This window comes from the organism of the source record quoted next, unplaced genomic scaffold (genome assembly GCF_019419815.1).
Source record: "Pyrus x bretschneideri cultivar Hongxiangsu unplaced genomic scaffold, Pyrus_bretschneideri_v1 Contig32, whole genome shotgun sequence".
Classification (NCBI taxonomy): domain Eukaryota; kingdom Viridiplantae; phylum Streptophyta; class Magnoliopsida; order Rosales; family Rosaceae; genus Pyrus; species Pyrus x bretschneideri.
Window position 1 is genome coordinate 1,081,289 of NW_025999635.1, and position 18,806 is coordinate 1,100,094.

An 18,806-nucleotide genomic window follows, 5' to 3' on the forward strand; every position below is an offset into this window, starting at 1 on the left:
TTAGAGTTTTGAAGTTTGAAGATATCTAAGTTCAATGTTCAAAATCTACTTAAGGTTTTTAAGTCTAAAGAATACCACATTTTCGAAGTTGGCGTCATCTGTAGGCTGTAGCCAATTTGGTATGTTTGCAGACTCCAAATTGGCGTTAAAGCTATGTGACAGGGAAAAAAAATCAAGGGATTGACCATCAAAAGTATGGTTCCTGAATTATGTAGCAGGCTTGGGGAAGGAGGAGAGGGTTTTTACAAAATCCAACATGGGCATTCTGTTATGATTACACCTGCTGTGAGTAGATAATTTCCGTTGCGTTTTTAGGATAATATTTTGAAATGACAATAATAATTCTCTTTTCTTTTTCTTATTTTTTCCCCTCGTTTTACATATACGTATGGGGCTGGGCACGACAATTTTAGGCAGATGTCAAGCAGCTTATGCGTAATCTCAACGAGTTAAGTGAGAAACTCTGTCCCTTGTTAATGAGTAAATAAATGAAGTTAGCAAACATCCATTATCTAGGTGCTATATCTAAATAGTACTTTTTAAGCAACACTTGAATTCAACATGCTTCTAATAAAAGCACTTATAGCAAAGTATGCTTACGCACAGAAGGGTTCTATACTTCTAGTGGATGCATTTTCCATGTCTAACAAAAGGGTTCTATTTGGATGATTTGCTCTATTCCTGTATTGAAGAACATCGTAGGTTATTAATTTTTTTTGTTTTTGTTGTCCTTTGTAACATCATCAACTCCCTTTTCTTTCAACTCTAAGTGTCATACTATAATTGGAATGATCCAGATCAGCTGCCTGCTTATACACAAACAGGCTGCATTTCTTCCACGCGACTTGGAACGGGCACTTTCAGAATTTCTCCAGCAAGCATCTTCCAACAGGTGAGACTGGGATTCCTGTCATGTTCAAATTGTTTAACACCCTACCTGTGTGCAGACGTGGGTGGGTGTAGCCATATTGGCTATAGCGAATTTCTCCCCCTATGCATCCGAGTTGGAAACACTCTTGGCACTACATTTAATTTAAAGTTGAATATCGCTTGTTAAAAAGAATCTTGAACTGTACACTATCCTGCCTCACAGAATATATGATACAGGAGTGCTTATGCATATTTGAACCACTTATAATGTACACTGATATGCATATATCATTAGATTCATTACCATACTTGGTTGTGGATACTGGAGATAAGTCTCTCACCTGCAAGTCTAAAAATTGCGTAGTAACTTATAACTTGCATTTGATTGCATATTGTGTTACGAGTGAAATGAATTCTATGCGCGCTAAGAAGTTCCTTCCCTTTTGTTCTTTTTGTAGATTGTGGATAACGTAGAAGCGGCAGTGGACTACATTCTGCAGAGGAAAGGAACTTCTTAGCGCAGAGTTCATTTCACCCACCTGCAGAAAATTTACTTGTGATGATTTTATGCAGACTGGTTTTTGCTGGCAGATATAAAATTGGATTGACCGCCTCTTCAAAATATAATTGGCAACTTGCATAGGAAACTTCACTATCATATATCGTTGACTTTGATAAAGTCTTTGTAAGATTAAATTAAGAAATCTCGAGTGCTTTGCTTGTTGTTGAAGAATTGCAAAATATTAATTTGACTTTGCAAAATATTTAATTTGAGTTTGAATCAGACATGCAGGATTATACTATTCTTCTTTGGTGGCATTATTTCCTGGATCTAAAAATAAGAGGAAAAAGGAAAACTGCTTAACTTAGTTGTTGATCGTCTGAAGAAGAGAGATTAATATGGCCGATGCTGTTGTTTTATGGTGCTTGAACGGCACACGGACTATCATTCCGGAATTGAAACTCTTGGGTGGTGTAGGTGGTCAGGTTGAGCTTGCACAAACCAAGCTACAATTTATGCAAGGTTATCTGAAAGATGCAGATGCAAGACATGGACATGATGATGCTGGAGTACGCACTTGGGTCGCAAGCGTAAGAGATGCTGCTTATGATCTGGAGGATGTCGCTGAAGCTTTTGTCTTAAAAGTTGCTTCCATGAGGAAAGGAAGCGTTCTGAAAAGGTTTACTTGCATCTTCTTAGAAGGAGTTCATCTTCACAAGATTGGCTCGGCAATTGAGAAAATTACGACTAAAATTTCAAAATTAAGGTTAAGTTTGCCAAGTTATAACCTACAAGAGATGAGGGAGAGTGGAGGCGACACTTCTTTCCAGAGGCAACAAGAGCGGAGGCGATCTTTTCCTTATGCAATTGAACCTAATGTGGTTGCGTGTGCCGATGGCATAGAGACATTGGTTGTGCATTTGATCAAAGAAAAACATCATCGAGTTGTTTCTATATGGGGAATGGGTGGCTTGGGTAAGACCACGCTTGCAAAACAAGTTTATAATCAGGATGGAGTGAGGTGTCATTTCGACTGTTTTGCTTGGGTGTGTGTATCTCAACAATGCCATGGAAGAGAAGTTTTGGAAGAGCTTCTAAATCAACTCAGTTCTACCAATGAGGAAAGACAAGAAATTGCAAAACTCAATGAGGACGAGATAGCAAAGAGGCTTTGTACTAAGCAACAAGAAAGGAAATGTTTGGTGGTGCTTGACGACATTTGGACATGCGATGTGTGGAATTCTTTACAAGCTGGTTTTCCGATGATGAGGAAACTGAGAGCCAAATATTACTCACCACTCGCAACAAAGAAGTGGCCTACTGTGCAGATGAAAATGGCTTCATCTACCAACCGCTGTCATTGAATGAAGATGAAAGTTGGGAACTGTTTGAGAAGATAGCAATGTTTCAAACGGAAGATACAAGTATGTTCTCTTCTCACACAAAGCTTTTATTTCTACTTTTCTTATTATTTATCAATTGAATAGGGATTATATCGTTTCATTTGACACTAGAGTTTGTATGGAATAACGAAATATCAAATAACACCGCAGATTCAAGAATTTACTGTACCCTTGATCTAGCATAGAAATAATTTGTTATTTGTATAGTTCCAATTTCTAGTTCCCGAGAAACATAGGTAGTTAAATGATCTGGTTTTAATATTGTTTCTCAGACCCTGAAATTTATGCAAAGAAGAAAGATCTAGGAATGAAGATGCTTCGACATTGTGAAGGTTTGCCACTTGCCATCATTGTGCTTGGAGGACTTCTATCTAGAAAAGACTCCGTTGATGAGTGGGATATGGTGCATATAAATTTCTATGCATACATAAGGAGAGGCACAAACCTTGGACCTGAATACGAAGGTGAAGAATACGGTGGTGTATTATGGTTATTGGCTTTGAGTTATGATAACTTACCATATCAGTTGAAACTATGCTTTCTCTATTTAGCCCATTTTCCGAAAGATTATGAAATACCGGTGAATAGATTGACTCAACTATGGATGGCTTAAGGTTTTGTATCATTAACATCCATGGAAAAAATGGAAGATGTATCTTACAGGTGCTTAAGTGAGTTGGTAGAGAGGTTTATGGTTCAAGTTGGACAACATGGTTTAACAAGGAAGATTAAGACTTGTTGTCTCCATGGTCTTATGCGAGATTTGTGTATGGTCAAGGCAAAAGAAGGGAACATTCTTCGTATTATCAATTACTCTGCAGCCACGGTAACCAAGGAAACACCGAGCGGTAGTAGTTCAAGGACTTGCCATCAATTTGGAAAAGGAGCTTGATTTTTATTATCTAAATAGAGATGAAAGAGATAGACATCTTAGGTCTATGCTTTTCTTTGTCCCAAAACAGTTTATTTTGAACCTAAATTTCGGCCAAAGAGTACTACGGTCAGTGTTAAATAGCTACAAACTTCTCAGAGTTTTGAAGTTTGAAGATATTTTCATGAGAATAAGCTTCAAGTTACCAGGTGAAATTGAGAATCTAGTCCACTTAAGATTTTTAAGTCTAAGGAATACTAAGATGCAAGAGCTTCCATCGTCTGTAGGTAATTTGGTATGTCTGCAAACTCTAGATTTACGCGGCACTAACGCTCATGCAGGGTTGCTGCTGAAAGTTCCAAACGTGTTTTGGAAGATGGAGAAACTGAGACATGTGTATTTACCCTCGATAATAAGAGGAGAGAGACTGTCATTTGCCACTCATGCAAGTAATTTGCAGACGGTGGTCAATGTTTCAGTTTCGGCATCTGATCTGTATGATTTTATTAACTTAACCAACCTTCGAAGATTGGAGGTAACGCTATTTGGCAACGAAACCATCGAGAAAGGGAGCCTTACATTTGACAATCTGCAGTCTTTATCAACGGCATCTTTTCATGATGGAGCATGGAACTTAGTATTAAGCTGCCCTCGTATATACAAGTTGCGAGTAAAGGGACGTATCAGACAGTTACCAGAAGACCTCCTGTTGCTTCCAAACCTCACAAAGCTAACACTCTGTGGAATTCATCACGATCGTCTCAAGGACGATAACATAGAAATACTAGAGAAGCTGCCAAGCTTACGAATGCTTTTCCTGGATAATAATGCTGCCCTCGGCTATTTTCCCGGACCACTTGTTTGCTCAGCAGGAGGCTTTCCTCGTCTTGAGTTCCTTTCTCTTCACAGCTTGATAGAATTAAAGGAGTGGAGGGTGGAGAAACGAGCCATGCCTAGTCTCTCCAGGTTGCACAGTTCCAGACGGCCTTTGGTATGTTACTACCCTCAAGGAATTAACCATCAAAATGGTGACTCGTGGATTCGGTAGCAGGCTTGAGGAAGGAGGAGAGGAATTTTACAAAATCCAACATGTGAACTCTGTTTTGGTTACGGATTTTTTCGCTTCCCCTTCACTTGAATATTGGAGGACTTAAAAAGTTCCTTTACTTGAATATTGGAGGACTTAAAAGTTCGACTTCTCTAAATGACGAGTTTGTTTACCATTTTATGAGAAACATTTGGTGTTGACATGCTTTTAATAAAAGCACGTTTAGCAAATTATGCTCAGGAAAGAATCACGGTGAAGCTGAATGTATTTGAATACTAGTTGTAAAATTCTTGATAATTTGAAGTAAAAATAGGATATTTCTCTTATTTGAGCATGTCAGCACTCACTCCAAATTCACAATTCACACAACATAAATATCAACCCGTTTGAGATTGTTTATGTAGTGACATAAATATCAACCCGTTTGAGATTTCTCTTCTCCCATCCGCTGTTTTTTTCCTTGGTTTTCTTGGCTGATTTGCCTTCTTCTCACCCTTGTGACATCTTTCATCTATATTCATCCATATTCATCCAATTTCCGAGCTTCAGTCACGCTTTGTCGCAATTTGTTGTGGTGTTTTGAGCTGGTGAGTATAGATCTGGTGCTTCCATTGGATCAAATGTTCCTTGCACCACCACCTTCTCTTTGTTGTTTGCTTTGTTGGCAGTGTTGCTTGTGGAATCCCACGAGCTTCTTTCAATTGGTTGTAGGTTATTTATTGTCTGTAGTTGTGCTAGGAGTGAATCTTGGGATTGAATGCTAGTATCGATGAGACGACGCTTAATTAGGGGCAGGAATTTGTGTGGATCTACATATATGGCTACTGTTTTGGTGGTTGCAGCAGAATCAGCTGTTTTGAGTTTTCTTTTGTTTCGGTCTCAACTTTTGGTTGGGCCACTGTTGTTTGTTTGTGCTTTTGTTTTTGGGCCTTTTTGTTGTAAAATTTGATCATTTGTGTTGTAAAGTTTGTTGTTGGTAATGTATATTGCCTTTGATAAAAATAAAAAAAAAATAAAAAAATTCAAGTGTTTTTTGTCTGTCATCGATTAAAAAAATAAAGAAAAGAAATAAAAGTTGGTGATTGCCTAATCATTTTCAGCATAGCTCATTTGAAAATGCGTTTTTGGAAAAAATATTTCTTAATTCTAAAATTTGAAGTGTTTTTTGAAATAAACGGTTATATGCTTCTTTTAAGAAATATTTCAAATGTTTTTTCAAGATTACTTGCATTTTACAAAGAATTAGTTTAAGAACATTTTTATAAAAAATGCCTTTATCCATTTTAAAATCACTTGCAAACGAATCCAAAGGTACTGAAATGTAATCACAATATAATCACCGGAACCTTCCACCAAATAAAAATAAAGGAAAACTAATGAAAAAGGTTTGAAAACTTTAAGTTTTAATGGTAACAATAAAATAAAGAATAGAGTGAATAATACCAAAATTAACATTTTAATGTAAAAATATAATTTTTCGTTAAAATGAACGACACTCTAAATTTTCCATAGAACTCCCTAAAAATAAATAGAACCGCTTGTTACTTGTTAGCTGAAAGATTCTATGGAAGCCGAAAGCAAGGGAGTTGTCTCCGCACTCAAAGGGGACTATGTCGTGATATCAGAGGTGGGACGAGGCTCTTTCTCCACCGTTTGGAAAGCCGTGCACCGGCAAAGCGGCAAGGTGGTGGCTCTCAAGCAGGTCCACCTTTCCCGCCTCAACCGCCACCTCAAGAACTGCTTGGATTGCGAGCTCAATTTCTTATCCTCCGTTAACCACCCAAACATCATCCGCCTCCTCAATGCTTTCCAGGTTCTCAATCACCCTCCTCGCCTCCTCAATGCTTTCCACCCAAACATCATCCGCCTCCTCAAGGTGGAGGACTGTTTCTTACATGCTCAATTTGATTTCGTGAAGTCAAGCTTATATGTTCATTGCAGGATGAAAGCTGCATATTCATGGTGTTGGAGTTTTGTGATGGGGGAAATCTGGCTGCTTATATCCGGCAGCACGGGCGAGTTGAAGAACAGATTGCCAAGAGATTTATGCAGCAGCTTGGTAGCTTCTTAACTTTTTTGCATCTTTACCTGTACTAGGGCTTCAGGCCGCTTTGATTCTCCGGTCTGAATATAATCAAATTCTTGTTTTGGTTGCAGGCGCCGCGTTGAAATTACTACATTCGCAGCCACATCATTCATCGAGACTTGAAACCGGAGGTAAAAACAAGAGTTTATGGAAAGATGGTAACAAAATGCAATTAGAGATCTTGAAATCTATGCTAAACGATTGGATTTATTATACAAATTGAATGTATATTGATTGATTTCGATCCTTTCGGATTGCATTGCACCCTTAAATGTGGAATTGAATCGTAAATCTCTATCAGAATTCTGTAAATCGGCTGAATTGTTGTATTTTGTATTACTAGAACATTCTTCTCTCTGGCACTCAAGATGATGTGGTGCTAAAGGTAGCTGATTTCGGTCTCTCAAGGTAAACTCTAGCAGAGAGATCCATATGCGGAAATTCATCCGCTAACCCGGTTTAGGATGTATTTAGTATGATTTAAAGCAACCAACTGTGGTGGTTTCGTTCCTTATTAGCTTATCTTTGCTACCGTGTACAGAAGTTTACATCCAGGTGATTATGCGGAGACAGTTTGTGGATCCCCGTTGTACATGGCACCTGAAGTTCTTCAGTTTGAAAGATATGATGGGAAGGTACGGTCTTGTCTATAACTTGTGTCATTTTCCCCTTTCAATCACGATGAATCAAAATTGACGGATTCAGTTTATAGGTTGACATGTGGAGTATTGGCGTAATTCTTTTCGAGCTTCTCAATGGTCGCCCTCCTTTCCCTGGTAGGACTAATGTTCAGGTACTAACTTCCCACTTTTTGTCGGAAAAGGTCCTTTAGTCATGCTTGGCCAAATCTTTGATAAATTTACTTTCCAGGTGCTTAAGACCATCAAGTCATCCACATACCTTCCTTTCGACCAAGTCATCCTTTCTAGATTGCATCCTGACTCGGTCGATATGTGTTCAAAACTGTTATCTCCAAATCCAGGTTTAGCATTTTACCAGCCTCACTTTCATATTATTATTGTACTTCGCCAAAACTCGCTATACATTATGTTTAGTAATTCTCTGACGTACTGATGCACTACTGCAGTTAAGCGCCTGTCCTTCAGCGAATTCTATTCGCACAGTTTTTTGCAACGTTTTCTAGAAGAGTTGAGATGCGAAACAATTACTGGGTACACAAATGTTCTAGCACTCTGTACAGAAGATGATTTTACTGATGTGTATGATTCCCATTACGATAAACTCCACTAGAAGAGGTGTTGAACAGAAATGTCAAGATCTCCAAGCTCCATGGCTTTGCCATGGATCGGGAGAAGTGCAATTTCACTGTTTTAGACAGATTTGGTGGTAACTGTGTAGAAATCATAAGTGAATACCGGAAGTCCGTTGATTCCAACAACTCTTGAGTTATTTGCTTCTGTAAATGGACATGTTCATGATATAATAGAAATTGAAATCCTCCTACGAAAGCGAGTCTCGATGAGTATTTTCGTTCCTGTCATGCATCGAGTAAAATTGATTTTGCAGGCATAGCTTTGATTGGTATTTTCGAATTTACACATAAAATATCATCAGGCATCAGCAAACGAGATACAAAAGTCAGCTACATTTTATTTACGAGATCATTCACATCAGCAGAAGCATCAACAAAGATGCACAGCCTACAGATCTCAGAGATTAGGACGTAGCCAACAACGAAGTCAAGGATTGGCTTCCAGATTGCGGTTCGTGTACTCTACATTCTCACACACAATTTCAGCAGTGCTTGTTTAAAATTGTCTCGATACCGCCTTGAGCTATAGGGTGGTAAGTCTCGCGAGCGGCTGCAAACACCTGCTTGGCCAGAATCTTCTCTTCTTCATTTCCATTGCCTTCCACAAGAGCCCTGTAGAGGAGGACAAGGTACGTCTTCCTCCCAACTTCCTTCAAAGTTCTCTCCACCTCGCCCAAGTAGTCTTTGCACTTGGAAGCAATGGCCAGCAGAAGAAATGTCACCTTCACGTCATAATCTTTCGATTCTGCCAGCCTGAAGCGCGAGTTCAACTCTACAATCTGCAAATCAAGTCACAGGAGCTAAGAAATTAAGTAACTACGCGTGTTGAAGGCCGCTATGGAATCAAGTCATAGAAAATAAGTACCTGTGAAGGTTCAACAGGCTTGGGGAGGTTCTCCAAGTAGAGTTCCCACTCCTGCCCTCTCCAGTCAGCAACTTCATCCTCACCCGGCAACTTACCAAGCTTAAATTCATTTGCCATGGACACAATCTTTGCATATATGTTAGAAACCGGTTCATACGCATCAGGAGGGATACCAGTGCCCTCAGTCCACAACACTAAGTCAACCTCTTTCTCTATTCCAGGTAGGTTTGCCTTCAGAAACTCGAGAAATGTATCGGTATCAATTGACTGGAACTTGAAGGTGGCAATGTATTTCTTCAGAAACTCATCAAACGCAGGCCTTCCAACCTTTATATTCCGAAAAACAAGTGCCAATCAGATCGTCTTTACAGAACAATATCAAGAAACAAAAGAAGTTACAACTTCAACATACCTGACGTTCGATGCGCCATAGAAACTGGAAACCCTTTTCATATGGAACTCTAGAATACACATCATCTGGATCAACTCCTTCCTGGTTGGTTTTCAGCTTTGTGACCTCCAAGCTATCCTTGAACCTCTCCATTTCCTTGTGCAAACCCCGCCAGCCGATTCCAATCTTCAATGCAGCTCTGTCCTCGCCTTGCACAGCCTCAACAATTCTCCTATCAGCATATGTCGTGAAACCCTGCAGCAATAAGTAAATGTTAACACCATGATATCAACTACAACCGGAAGCTCGTAAATCAGTAAGACATTCTTCACATTCTCCTAACCCAGAATTATACAAACATCCTAGTGCGTTATGCTTCTAAAAGGGAGGTTTAACGAAACACTTCCAGTATTATTCAGTTTTTAACGAAAAACCACATTTTTACCTTTCCTGGTACCATTCCCTACACCTTTATTTGTCTTTTTTCATTAAAACTAAAGTTTTTTTTAATTTTTCGTTAGTTTCCTTTCTAAAACTGAACTACATCTAAAACAACGCGGCATCACATTGCGTTTTCACAAGATACATACTGGAAACTGACCTCAAACGCACTGTATGCAGGTAGTATTACATCAAATGAAGAACACAAGCAACTTGAAGTTATGGAATTGATCAGTTATGAACTTGGCATCACCCAAATATGCAAAACAAACAACATCTATGTGTGAATTTTTCGATATGAAGCCCGAAAAGTTGAACCAGTGAATGTGTAAATTTAGTACCTCATTCAGCCAAAAATGCTCATTAGTTTTGTTGGTGATCAAGTTCCCAGTCCAGCTATGAGCCAGCTCGTGCGCCACCAACTGCGCGCCGCTGGCGTCGCCTTTGAGCACCGTCGGCGACACGAACGTCATTCTCGGATTCTCCATTCCAGCGTACGGGAAGCTCGGGGGCAGCACCAAAAGATCGAACCTTTCCCACACGTACGGCCCAAACAAGGCCTCCCCTTGCCTGATCATGTCCTCGGTGCTCGCGAACTCCGTCGCCGCCGATTCAAGCACCGCCGGCACCGCCTCAGAGTAAATCCTAGTCCTAGGGCCCACCTCCCGGAACCCCAGCTCACCGACGGCGAACGCGAACAGGTACGGCGGGATTGGCTGCTCCATGACGAACTCCTCAACGACCCTGTTCTCAGAGCACCACAAGGCGTCGCCGGAGACCAGCGCCGACCCCTCGCCGGCGATCGGGTCGCGGCGAGAGACGTGACGCGCGGACATGACGGCGGAGAGCTGGCGGGGGACGTTGAGCTTGGCCGCGTAGCGCACACGCGCAGCGGGAGTGTCCTGGCAGGGGAACACGGAGCGCGCGTGGATGGCGTGGCATTGGGTGTAGACAAACGGCAGCGTCTTGTTAAAGGTCTGGGGAAGGGAGAGCCACTGGAGGGCGGAGGAGGAGGGGGAGGTGGAGTACAGTATTAAGACGGAGGCTGCGTTGGAGAGGGTGAAGGTGAGGTGGCAGCCTTTGATTGGGTCAGGATGGGAGATGACGTAAGAGAGAGGACGGGAGGGCTTATGGGGGTCGATGACGGAGTGGACGGTGAGGGCACGGATGTCGAGGGAGAGTGGGCCGGAGTACGAGGCGGGGAGCGTGAGGAGGGCGGAGGCGTGGATGGTGGAGGAGGGGAAGTCGAAGAAGAAGGAGAGGGAAATATGGGTGGCGAGTGGGTGAGTCGAGTCAGTAAACGAGTGAGGGTCGATGGGCGCCATCGGGAAATGCTTAGGCTTTAGAGCGTGGAACCGGAAACGGACAAATAAGGAATTTAAATAGACAGAGAGCAATAAACAATATTTCTTCAGTTTTCTGGTTATTATTTTGGCTATGCCTTTCAACATTTTAGATAAGATTTTAAAGGTCTGGAATTATTGATTTGATGGATTTGATGAAAGAGACTCGAGGATGATCCATTTCCATTATTTTGGCTTTGCCTTTCAACATTTTGGAGGGAGAAGAAAATCATACACCGGCATATATAAGGTAAAGTTTTTACATTATTTACTAAGAATTTGATACTTTTCTTTTTCTTTTTGAAGTCTCAGATTCTTTCTTAAGCGTGAAAATTCGTGTAACATCTCACATCGTCCAGGGGAGTGATTCTTATATGTATAATCTCATTCCTACCTAACACGAGGCCTTTTGGGAGCTCACTGGCTTCAGGTTCCTTAGGAACTCCGAAGTTAAGCGAGAAGGGGGCTAGAGCAATCCCATGATGGGTGACCCACTGGGAAGTTGCTCGTGAGTTTCCAAAAACAAAACCGTGAGGGAATGGTAAGCCCAAAGCGGATAATATCGTGCTATGGTGGTGGAGCGGGTCCTGAGAAGTGATTCCCTCCGGGCCGGGATGTGACAATTCGGCTATGGATAGAATGACATTCCTAAGTAAACAAAAGAGCATAACGTTTTTATAAAGTGGTGAAAATTCTTGTACGTTTCGAATGACGTGTATTGAATAAACAAAAGAGTATAATTTCTTTCTAAAGGAGTGAAAATTCTATCAAGTTTCAAATGACATGAACTGAATAAATAGAAAATTGTAGCTTCTTTCTAAACTGGTGAAAAAAAAATTTCTACGAATTTGAGTTGTCTAACGGCGCCACGCTCTCTATATCATCTGATTTGTATTGTTCATATACTAGGCTTTAAAATTCGTCGTAGCGTGTTGAGAATATCAATTCCACATCAAAAAAAGAAAAGAACTTTGATGTACTTATAAGTAATTGGAACCTCATATTACCAATTATTTTTACAATAGAACCTTAATTTTCTTCAAAAATTATATTCAGTTACAACGAATCACGTGATGAACGAGACAAAACAAAAAGGGTATTTAGCAGGCTGATAAAGGGCCAGAAAAGAACTCACAGGCTTAATACAATAACGGCCCAAAACATCGTATTTCGAATTTCACAGCTGCCAGCCCAGATGAAATTGCCAGGGTAACAGCAAGCCTGCAGTGGAGCCCACCTTCATCCCAGTGACCACCATCATTCCGAGAGCAACTTTCCCCTCTCTCCTCTCACTCTCTCTGAAGAATCCAAACATCGAGGAAAGCTGAGAAATTCAAAACGCAGAGAAAGCGAGTTCACTCGCTCTCTCTCTTCACCAATCAAAACCCTCTCCCTCTGAAAACCAGAAGAGCAAGATGGACGATTACACGAGGGAGATGATGGACCTCAAGACTCTCGTCACTCGCACCCTCGAGAAGAAGGGCGTACTCGCCAAGATCCGGGTACAATTTCAAATTCCCTTTTTCGCCCATTCCCATTTCCCCCTTTTTCTTAATGTTCGACATCTCGATCTCCTTTCTGTGATTCCGCAGCTGATTTTACCCCAAAAACGCGGTTTTTTTTTTCTCGGGTTAATTGAGTATATGTCCCCCAGCTTTGTTGACTTCGGCTAGGGTTTTGCAATTTCAAAGCTCGTTGCTTTGTATTTGCTTAACTGTAATTTGAAGCTTCGGATTTTGAGAAATGTGATCCGTTTTTTGAATAACTAGGCTGTGATTTGTGAATAATCAAACTTATTATTCGGGTTTTCGGCTTGTTTTCTGATTAATTCAACTGTTTTGTTTTGGTAGGCTGAGTTGAGAGCAAGTGTGTTTGAGGCAATTGAGGAGGAGGACAAGGTCATTGAGAAAGACGAAGGCTTGCCTCCGGCATTGCTTGGTAGCTGCAACGATCGCGCTAAACAGCTCCACGCTTCCCCTTCAGGTTCTTCTACTTATCCCACGCTTAAAGAAAGTTAATTTCCTTTCGGTTTTTATGCTTATCGGCTGAATTTCACTTTGGCATGCTTGTTATAGGAAGGTTGTTGACGGCACTGATATGCGAATACCTAGACTGGGCGCAACTAAACCATACGCTAAAAGTTTACCAGCCCGAGTGTAATTTGGTAATCATGTATAATTTTGAGTGCAGAAAGTGTCGGCTTTTTGCAAAAAGTTTGAAGTAATATGTTGCTTTCTTATGCTAATGATTGCTGATTTTGTTTTTGCTGAATCGCAGCAAAAGGATTCTTGGAAAGCTGAGTTGAAGGACTTTAGTAGCAAGAATGGGTATGATCTGAACCGAAATGGAGATAGCTGTCCTTTGCTTTTGGACGTGCTTGAAGGGTTCTTGAAATTTGAGGTTTGATTTTGTCTGAGTTAAAACACAAAATTTTCAATTTCATTTCAGTATTTGCATTAGGACTGTTGTCTTTCGTGGCGATGTTTTATTTGCTTCAAGGTACATTTAACTGATTTTTATGTTTTATCACGTAACCAAGACATCGCTTCAATAAATGTGTGTTAGTTCGACAAAAAATAAATAAATAAATATGTGTGAGTTCTCTGGACATAGTACAGATTAGTTAAGAATCAGATTGCATGATATGTTCTCTGTTATACTTGCCCGCACGTTTTCCCTTTTCTTTAAACCTATTGGTCAGTTATAGGATGGGATTAATATACAATTCAGAGGTTCAACTGACCATGGGAAAAAGTTTCCCAGCCAAAAGAGAAAGGGGATGATATCACCCTGGGTTGCTAATGAAGCAAAAATACAAATTCCTTTAGCTTATTGTTTGCATGTTTTTGTTCCTTTAGCAGATTGCTTACCATTAGATCGTTTTACTGCAGAATTTATCTCAAGCAAGGGGTACTGGAAGGAGGCTAACTACTTCAGAAACGGAGTCCTTATCCAATTTAGATTCTCGGAACATGCGAAGACCTTCTTCGTCATCTGTTGCAGGAGGGCTACCTCCACTAGGAAGGTGCTGAACCTACATCACTATCCAATATTTTGTGATTGCTTTTGTCTCATTTTCCTTTTTCCTTCAACTCTTAATTGATATTAGTTTGTTTGTGTGTTTATACTTAGGCCTGGTGCATCTTCCCAGTCAACTGGTGAGTGACAAAGCTATTTCTTGTGTCTTCCCTTGACGTGCTTCCTTTTGTTTCTCTTTATCTGATGCATTCTAGCATATTCAGATCGAAGAGGTGGGTCCTCCATGTCTGGCTACAGGAAAGATGACTACAACTATAGGTATGACAGTGATGAAAGTCCTGAGGATGTCATTCGAGCTTCAAGTGCAATGGAAAATCTCCAATTGGATAGAAAAGCTCGCAATCTAACAACATCTTGGCGGTATGTTCTCAGCCTCTTCTTTTTGTTCTATCCACTTTAAACTAAGACTAGGATAAGCTTTTCTTTCCAAAGAAAACTGAAGAGTGATGAGAAATGGTGGAGAGATAAATTTTCGATGATGTTGAAAATCAAAGTAGGGCTATTTGCCTTGTGTTTCATTTCGTAGGTGGTTTAATTTAAAAGAAATTATGGATGGTTACATTTTCCATGAGATCATATTGTGTTGACCGGTCAGTAAATGCACAGAATTTACCAGTAATGACATGCCGATCCCACCGTTGTCATGTATAACGAAGGATGTGAAATTTTGAAACCCTGGGTTAAGGCTCATCTTAAGTGATCATCTAGTAGCGATTGCATTCAAAATAGTTGGGAACCGTACTTCTTGGACATTGTTCATCTTAGCTTTGTTTGCTCGATCTCGCTACAGGCACGCAGGCGATGGAATTAGTGAGGATGACGGCAGGGCTGACCACATGTAGCTGAGCGATGACAACCTTTGTATAACTGCACGTGTATTTGATTTTGTATTTTGTTCTTATCACCCTCAAACGATAGGCATGTATTGTAAGATCGTACCGTATTCCGATTTGATTTAGTGCTTTGTTCGAGTGGTTTTTGATTGATGTAATTTCATTTTCACCCTTTCGTGAAATTTAAATTAGTAACTGCTGCATGCTTGCAATTTTCATTATAATGAAGGCTATGGAGTTTCATGTAATTCATAAGATTGAGATATTGAGGGGCTTTTTCTGAGATCAGCTGGAGCCACACTCAATGAAGCAGTATTGCTAAGGCAGGTTATTTGTCTCCTTGGAATGTGTAGTTGTAATTTTGGGTCCACATGGCAGTTTTTCATTGGATACGTGTACTCTTTGAACACATGGTAAGCAATGATACGTCGGGAAATGGCACTGAGACTATGAAATGGTTTCAAAAAAGAGAAACTCTCTAGGGGTGAGGAATTTGGGTAAGCTGCACAAGTTTGCCTCCGTGAAATTCGAACTTACACATTCTTACGCACAATAAAGAGTGAATAATGTGTGAGATGTAGTATTGTAGCCGATCCCATGTGTAATTGATTTAAAGATTTTTAGTTGAAAGTAGAATCCAAAGAACATTAAGGGCTCGTTCACTTATCAGTTGGTAATGAAAAGAAAGAAATTTTGTTCCCTTCATAACTTTCCCTTGTTTTCTTGCATGTAATTTGTAACCGAATTATCTAAAATCGCAATGGAAAAACCTGATTTCAGGAATTTTGCTAAGAGACTAAATTTTTAAACTAAATTTACAAACTAAATAATATGTAATCAATAAAAAATAAACACGTTAATTAACTTTTAAATAATATTTCAACTACCAACCTTTAGATTTTATTGCACGTGCACTTTTTGACATTCGTTATCGTGGACTGGAGAGCGCTCTAGATTTTATTGCACGTGCCGTGGCGCGCCTAAAACCCACCACCGCCCCTCTGCCCTCCCGGAACTCATTAAACTCCCTCCCTCTCTGTCTCTCTCTCTCTCTCTCTCTCTCTCTCTCTCTCTCTCTGTGCAATCCAAAAGGACTTGACTTTTTAGTCCCTCCCATGGCGGTTTTGGATCGCGTTCTGAAATTACGACGACCAGGAAGCTACTTCTCACTCCGGAGCTTCCGCTTCTCACCTTTTCTAAATTCCGAAAGTGACATCAAAGCGTCTGCCTCCGTCATCCCAAAGCCTCTCCCCCTGCATCGCGACGTCGAGGGCAGGAATGTCCAGTGGGTCTTCCTCGGCTGCCCCGGCGTCGGCAAAGGCACCTACGCCTCCCGCCTCTGCCACCTCCTCGGCGTCCCCCACATCGCCACCGGCGATCTCGTCCGCGACGAGTTGTCGTCCTCCGGCCCCTTCGCTCTTCAGGTCCCTCCCGTTTGGCCCTTAGGGTTTCTGTAACTTCTGTAAATTTAAGTTGTTCAAAACCTAAAAGAATATATGTAAAATTGCAGCTTGCGGAGGTTGTGAATCAGGGGAAATTGGTTTCGGATGAGATTATAATAAACTTGTTGTCCAAGCGTCTTGAGGCTAGTGCAGCTAAGGGTGAAACTGGCTTCATCCTTGACGGCTTCCCTCGGACGATTCGACAGGCGGTAATACCATCTTTTCCATCAAATTTTAAAAAATGGGAGCTTGAATTTGCTTGAAATGTGCACAAAATGATCGTGCAGGTGTAGATAATAAAATGTAGTAGTCAGATATGAAGATTTAGTTCAGATTAGTAGAGTTGAAATGTGAAAGTAGATTTGTGTTGTTTGAAAAGTGACTGCTTGTTGATTGTGTGATCGCGCAATTGCGTTATTCCTGCACAGCGGTATTTCCGTTGTGCTGCTTTTCATTTCAAAAGTTGTTGCATTTTTTGAATTTAATGTTTGGATCCGGAAAATCTGAATTCAGATGGTTCAAGTTTTAATAAGGTTTCCTTTTGTGTTATATTTGCTTATGGGGATCAACTTCAGTACTTCATTTGGTTTGAAGTTCTATCATCTTGCATATCTACATAAGGAATTTGCACCCCATCACGAATTTTAGTCATTGAGTTTCAATATGATTACTACACCGGGGGCATCTACCATTCATCGAACGAAGATAATTACTTTGTGTGCTGTTTTACGAGAGTACTTATTTAGTGGGAATTTCCAGGTTTCTATGACCTCTGGAGGGCACTCTTAAGTTTTGAAACTAATATGTAAGGATACTTATTGAGGAAGTAGTGAGAATTTCCTTTCTTTTATAATGTCTCAAGCGGCTACGGAGAGAAGAGTAGGCATTGACTTAGTGCCATTCAGTTGACAACAGAGCTTATTGTATGGTGCAATTGTATATTTCCATGTCGCATCGATTCAGCTTCTGTGCCTTTCCCTCCTTCCTTCCTCTCAAACATAACGCTCTGGCCTCTCTTGGTTATAACTTGCCTTATAATTTTTTATGATTTTACAGGAAATTTTAGAAGGAGTAACAGACATTGACTTGGTGATCAACCTAAAGCTTCGTGAAGAGGCTTTGCTTGCGAAGTGCCTTGGAAGAAGGATTTGTAGTGAGTGTGGAGGAAATTATAACGTTGCCTCCGTTGACATTAAGGCTGAGGACGGGAACCCTGGCATGTACATGGCTCCACTTCTTCCCCCTCCAAATTGTGCATCTAAGCTTATCACGCGATCTGATGACACTGAAGAAGTTGTTAAGGAGCGCCTCCGTATTTACAATGATATGGTATTGTTTCAGTATCTTGGGAATGCTCTTTTATATTCTTTTCAAGTATTCAAGCATCTAACTTATCCATGTTTAAGATTAGAAATATATTAACGTGACTGAAACACTGCCACCCATAGTTTATAAGGCATTCCACCTTCGTATAGATCTACCTCAGAGACTATTCTACAGGCTGAGTGAACGGTATTCAGTTTTGGTTCAGTTAGTAATCTGTGCATCACATTCAATCATCTTCTTGCAGAGTCAACCCGTGGAGGAGTTCTACCGAAGTCGAGGAAAATTGTTAGAGTTTGATCTTCCTGGAGGGATTCCCGAATCGTGGCCAAAGCTACTTCAAGCTTTGAAGCTGGAAGACCATGAAGACAAATGGTCTGCAGCAGTATGATTCAAAAATTATGTACTACATACACCAGACAAGTTAGTTTTCATTAGGTAAGCTATATCATTCTTTGCATTGTCATCGAAGCAGATGCATATAATTTGAAATTGAAGGGGAAAAACTTCAGTGTGCGATAAAAAGCAGGTATGGTATTATTTGTTTGCCAAGTTGGGCATTTGTAATATTCAGTCGTGTTCTTTGCGGGGCAGATGCTTAGATCGTAGTGGTGGGAAGTAAAATTTTCATTGCACCACAAGTTTGCCGTGTTTTAATGAAATTGTATCGATTAACGAATTGTAAACATGGAATTCTGTACACAAACCATAGGAGGAGAAAAACATGAAAACTTACCATTTGTTTTCTTGTCATCTTTTTCCTTTGCATGCATCTGCTCTTGGATTCTTGTTGAGAACATTCTCTAAAACTGTCAAAAACTGGGTTTACTCAATTTGCTTGGGTTATAGTGATGCCTTTCTTTCCAGTGTCAGAAGAGGTTTCAAGTTTTGAGTTCCCCTCGTCCCTCATTTGCTTGGGTTATAGTGATGCCTCTCTTTCCAGTGTCAGAAGAGGTTTCAAGTTTTGAGTTCCCCTCGTCCCTCAATGAGGAACGAGGGGAAATGGGCATGTTGCATTATGCGGGACAAAGGGAAATGGACACGTTGCATTGTGCGGGATGTAATTGGGATAAATA

General features: G+C 40.6%; 3 protein-coding genes and 2 pseudogenes across 3 annotated transcripts; 4 read left to right on the forward strand and 1 right to left on the reverse strand.

Moving 5' to 3' along the window:
• The first annotated feature begins 1,164 nt into the window (after positions 1-1,164).
• Positions 1,165-4,931, forward strand: LOC108868655 (annotated as a pseudogene).
• A 1,296-nt stretch (positions 4,932-6,227) lies between these two features.
• On the forward strand, positions 6,228-8,244 carry LOC103966683 (annotated as a pseudogene).
• A 127-nt stretch (positions 8,245-8,371) lies between these two features.
• Positions 8,372-11,201, reverse strand: LOC103966665 (leucine aminopeptidase). The gene is made up of 4 exons (XM_048590489.1): positions 10,092-11,201; positions 9,331-9,564; positions 8,919-9,245; positions 8,372-8,832 (listed from the first exon to the last, which is right to left on the reverse strand). Exons 1-4 carry the CDS (start codon positions 11,199-11,201, stop codon positions 8,536-8,538), a joined length of 1,968 nt encoding a protein of 655 aa, XP_048446446.1. The 3' UTR covers positions 8,372-8,535.
• A 1,141-nt stretch (positions 11,202-12,342) lies between these two features.
• On the forward strand, positions 12,343-15,213 carry LOC103966668 (protein TONNEAU 1a). The gene is made up of 8 exons (XM_009379866.3): positions 12,343-12,595; positions 12,944-13,076; positions 13,169-13,257; positions 13,371-13,493; positions 13,985-14,118; positions 14,226-14,251; positions 14,336-14,492; positions 14,923-15,213. The coding sequence occupies exons 1-8, from the start codon at positions 12,509-12,511 to the stop codon at positions 14,972-14,974; spliced, it is 801 nt and encodes a 266-aa protein (XP_009378141.1). The 5' UTR covers positions 12,343-12,508; the 3' UTR covers positions 14,975-15,213.
• Positions 15,214-15,948: 735 nt separating this feature from the next.
• On the forward strand, positions 15,949-18,483 carry LOC103966669 (probable adenylate kinase 6, chloroplastic). Its single transcript, XM_048590476.1, has 4 exons — positions 15,949-16,389; positions 16,476-16,616; positions 17,464-17,736; positions 17,978-18,483. Exons 1-4 carry the CDS (start codon positions 16,081-16,083, stop codon positions 18,119-18,121), a joined length of 867 nt encoding a protein of 288 aa, XP_048446433.1. The 5' UTR covers positions 15,949-16,080; the 3' UTR covers positions 18,122-18,483.
• Positions 18,484-18,806: the final 323 nt, after the last annotated feature.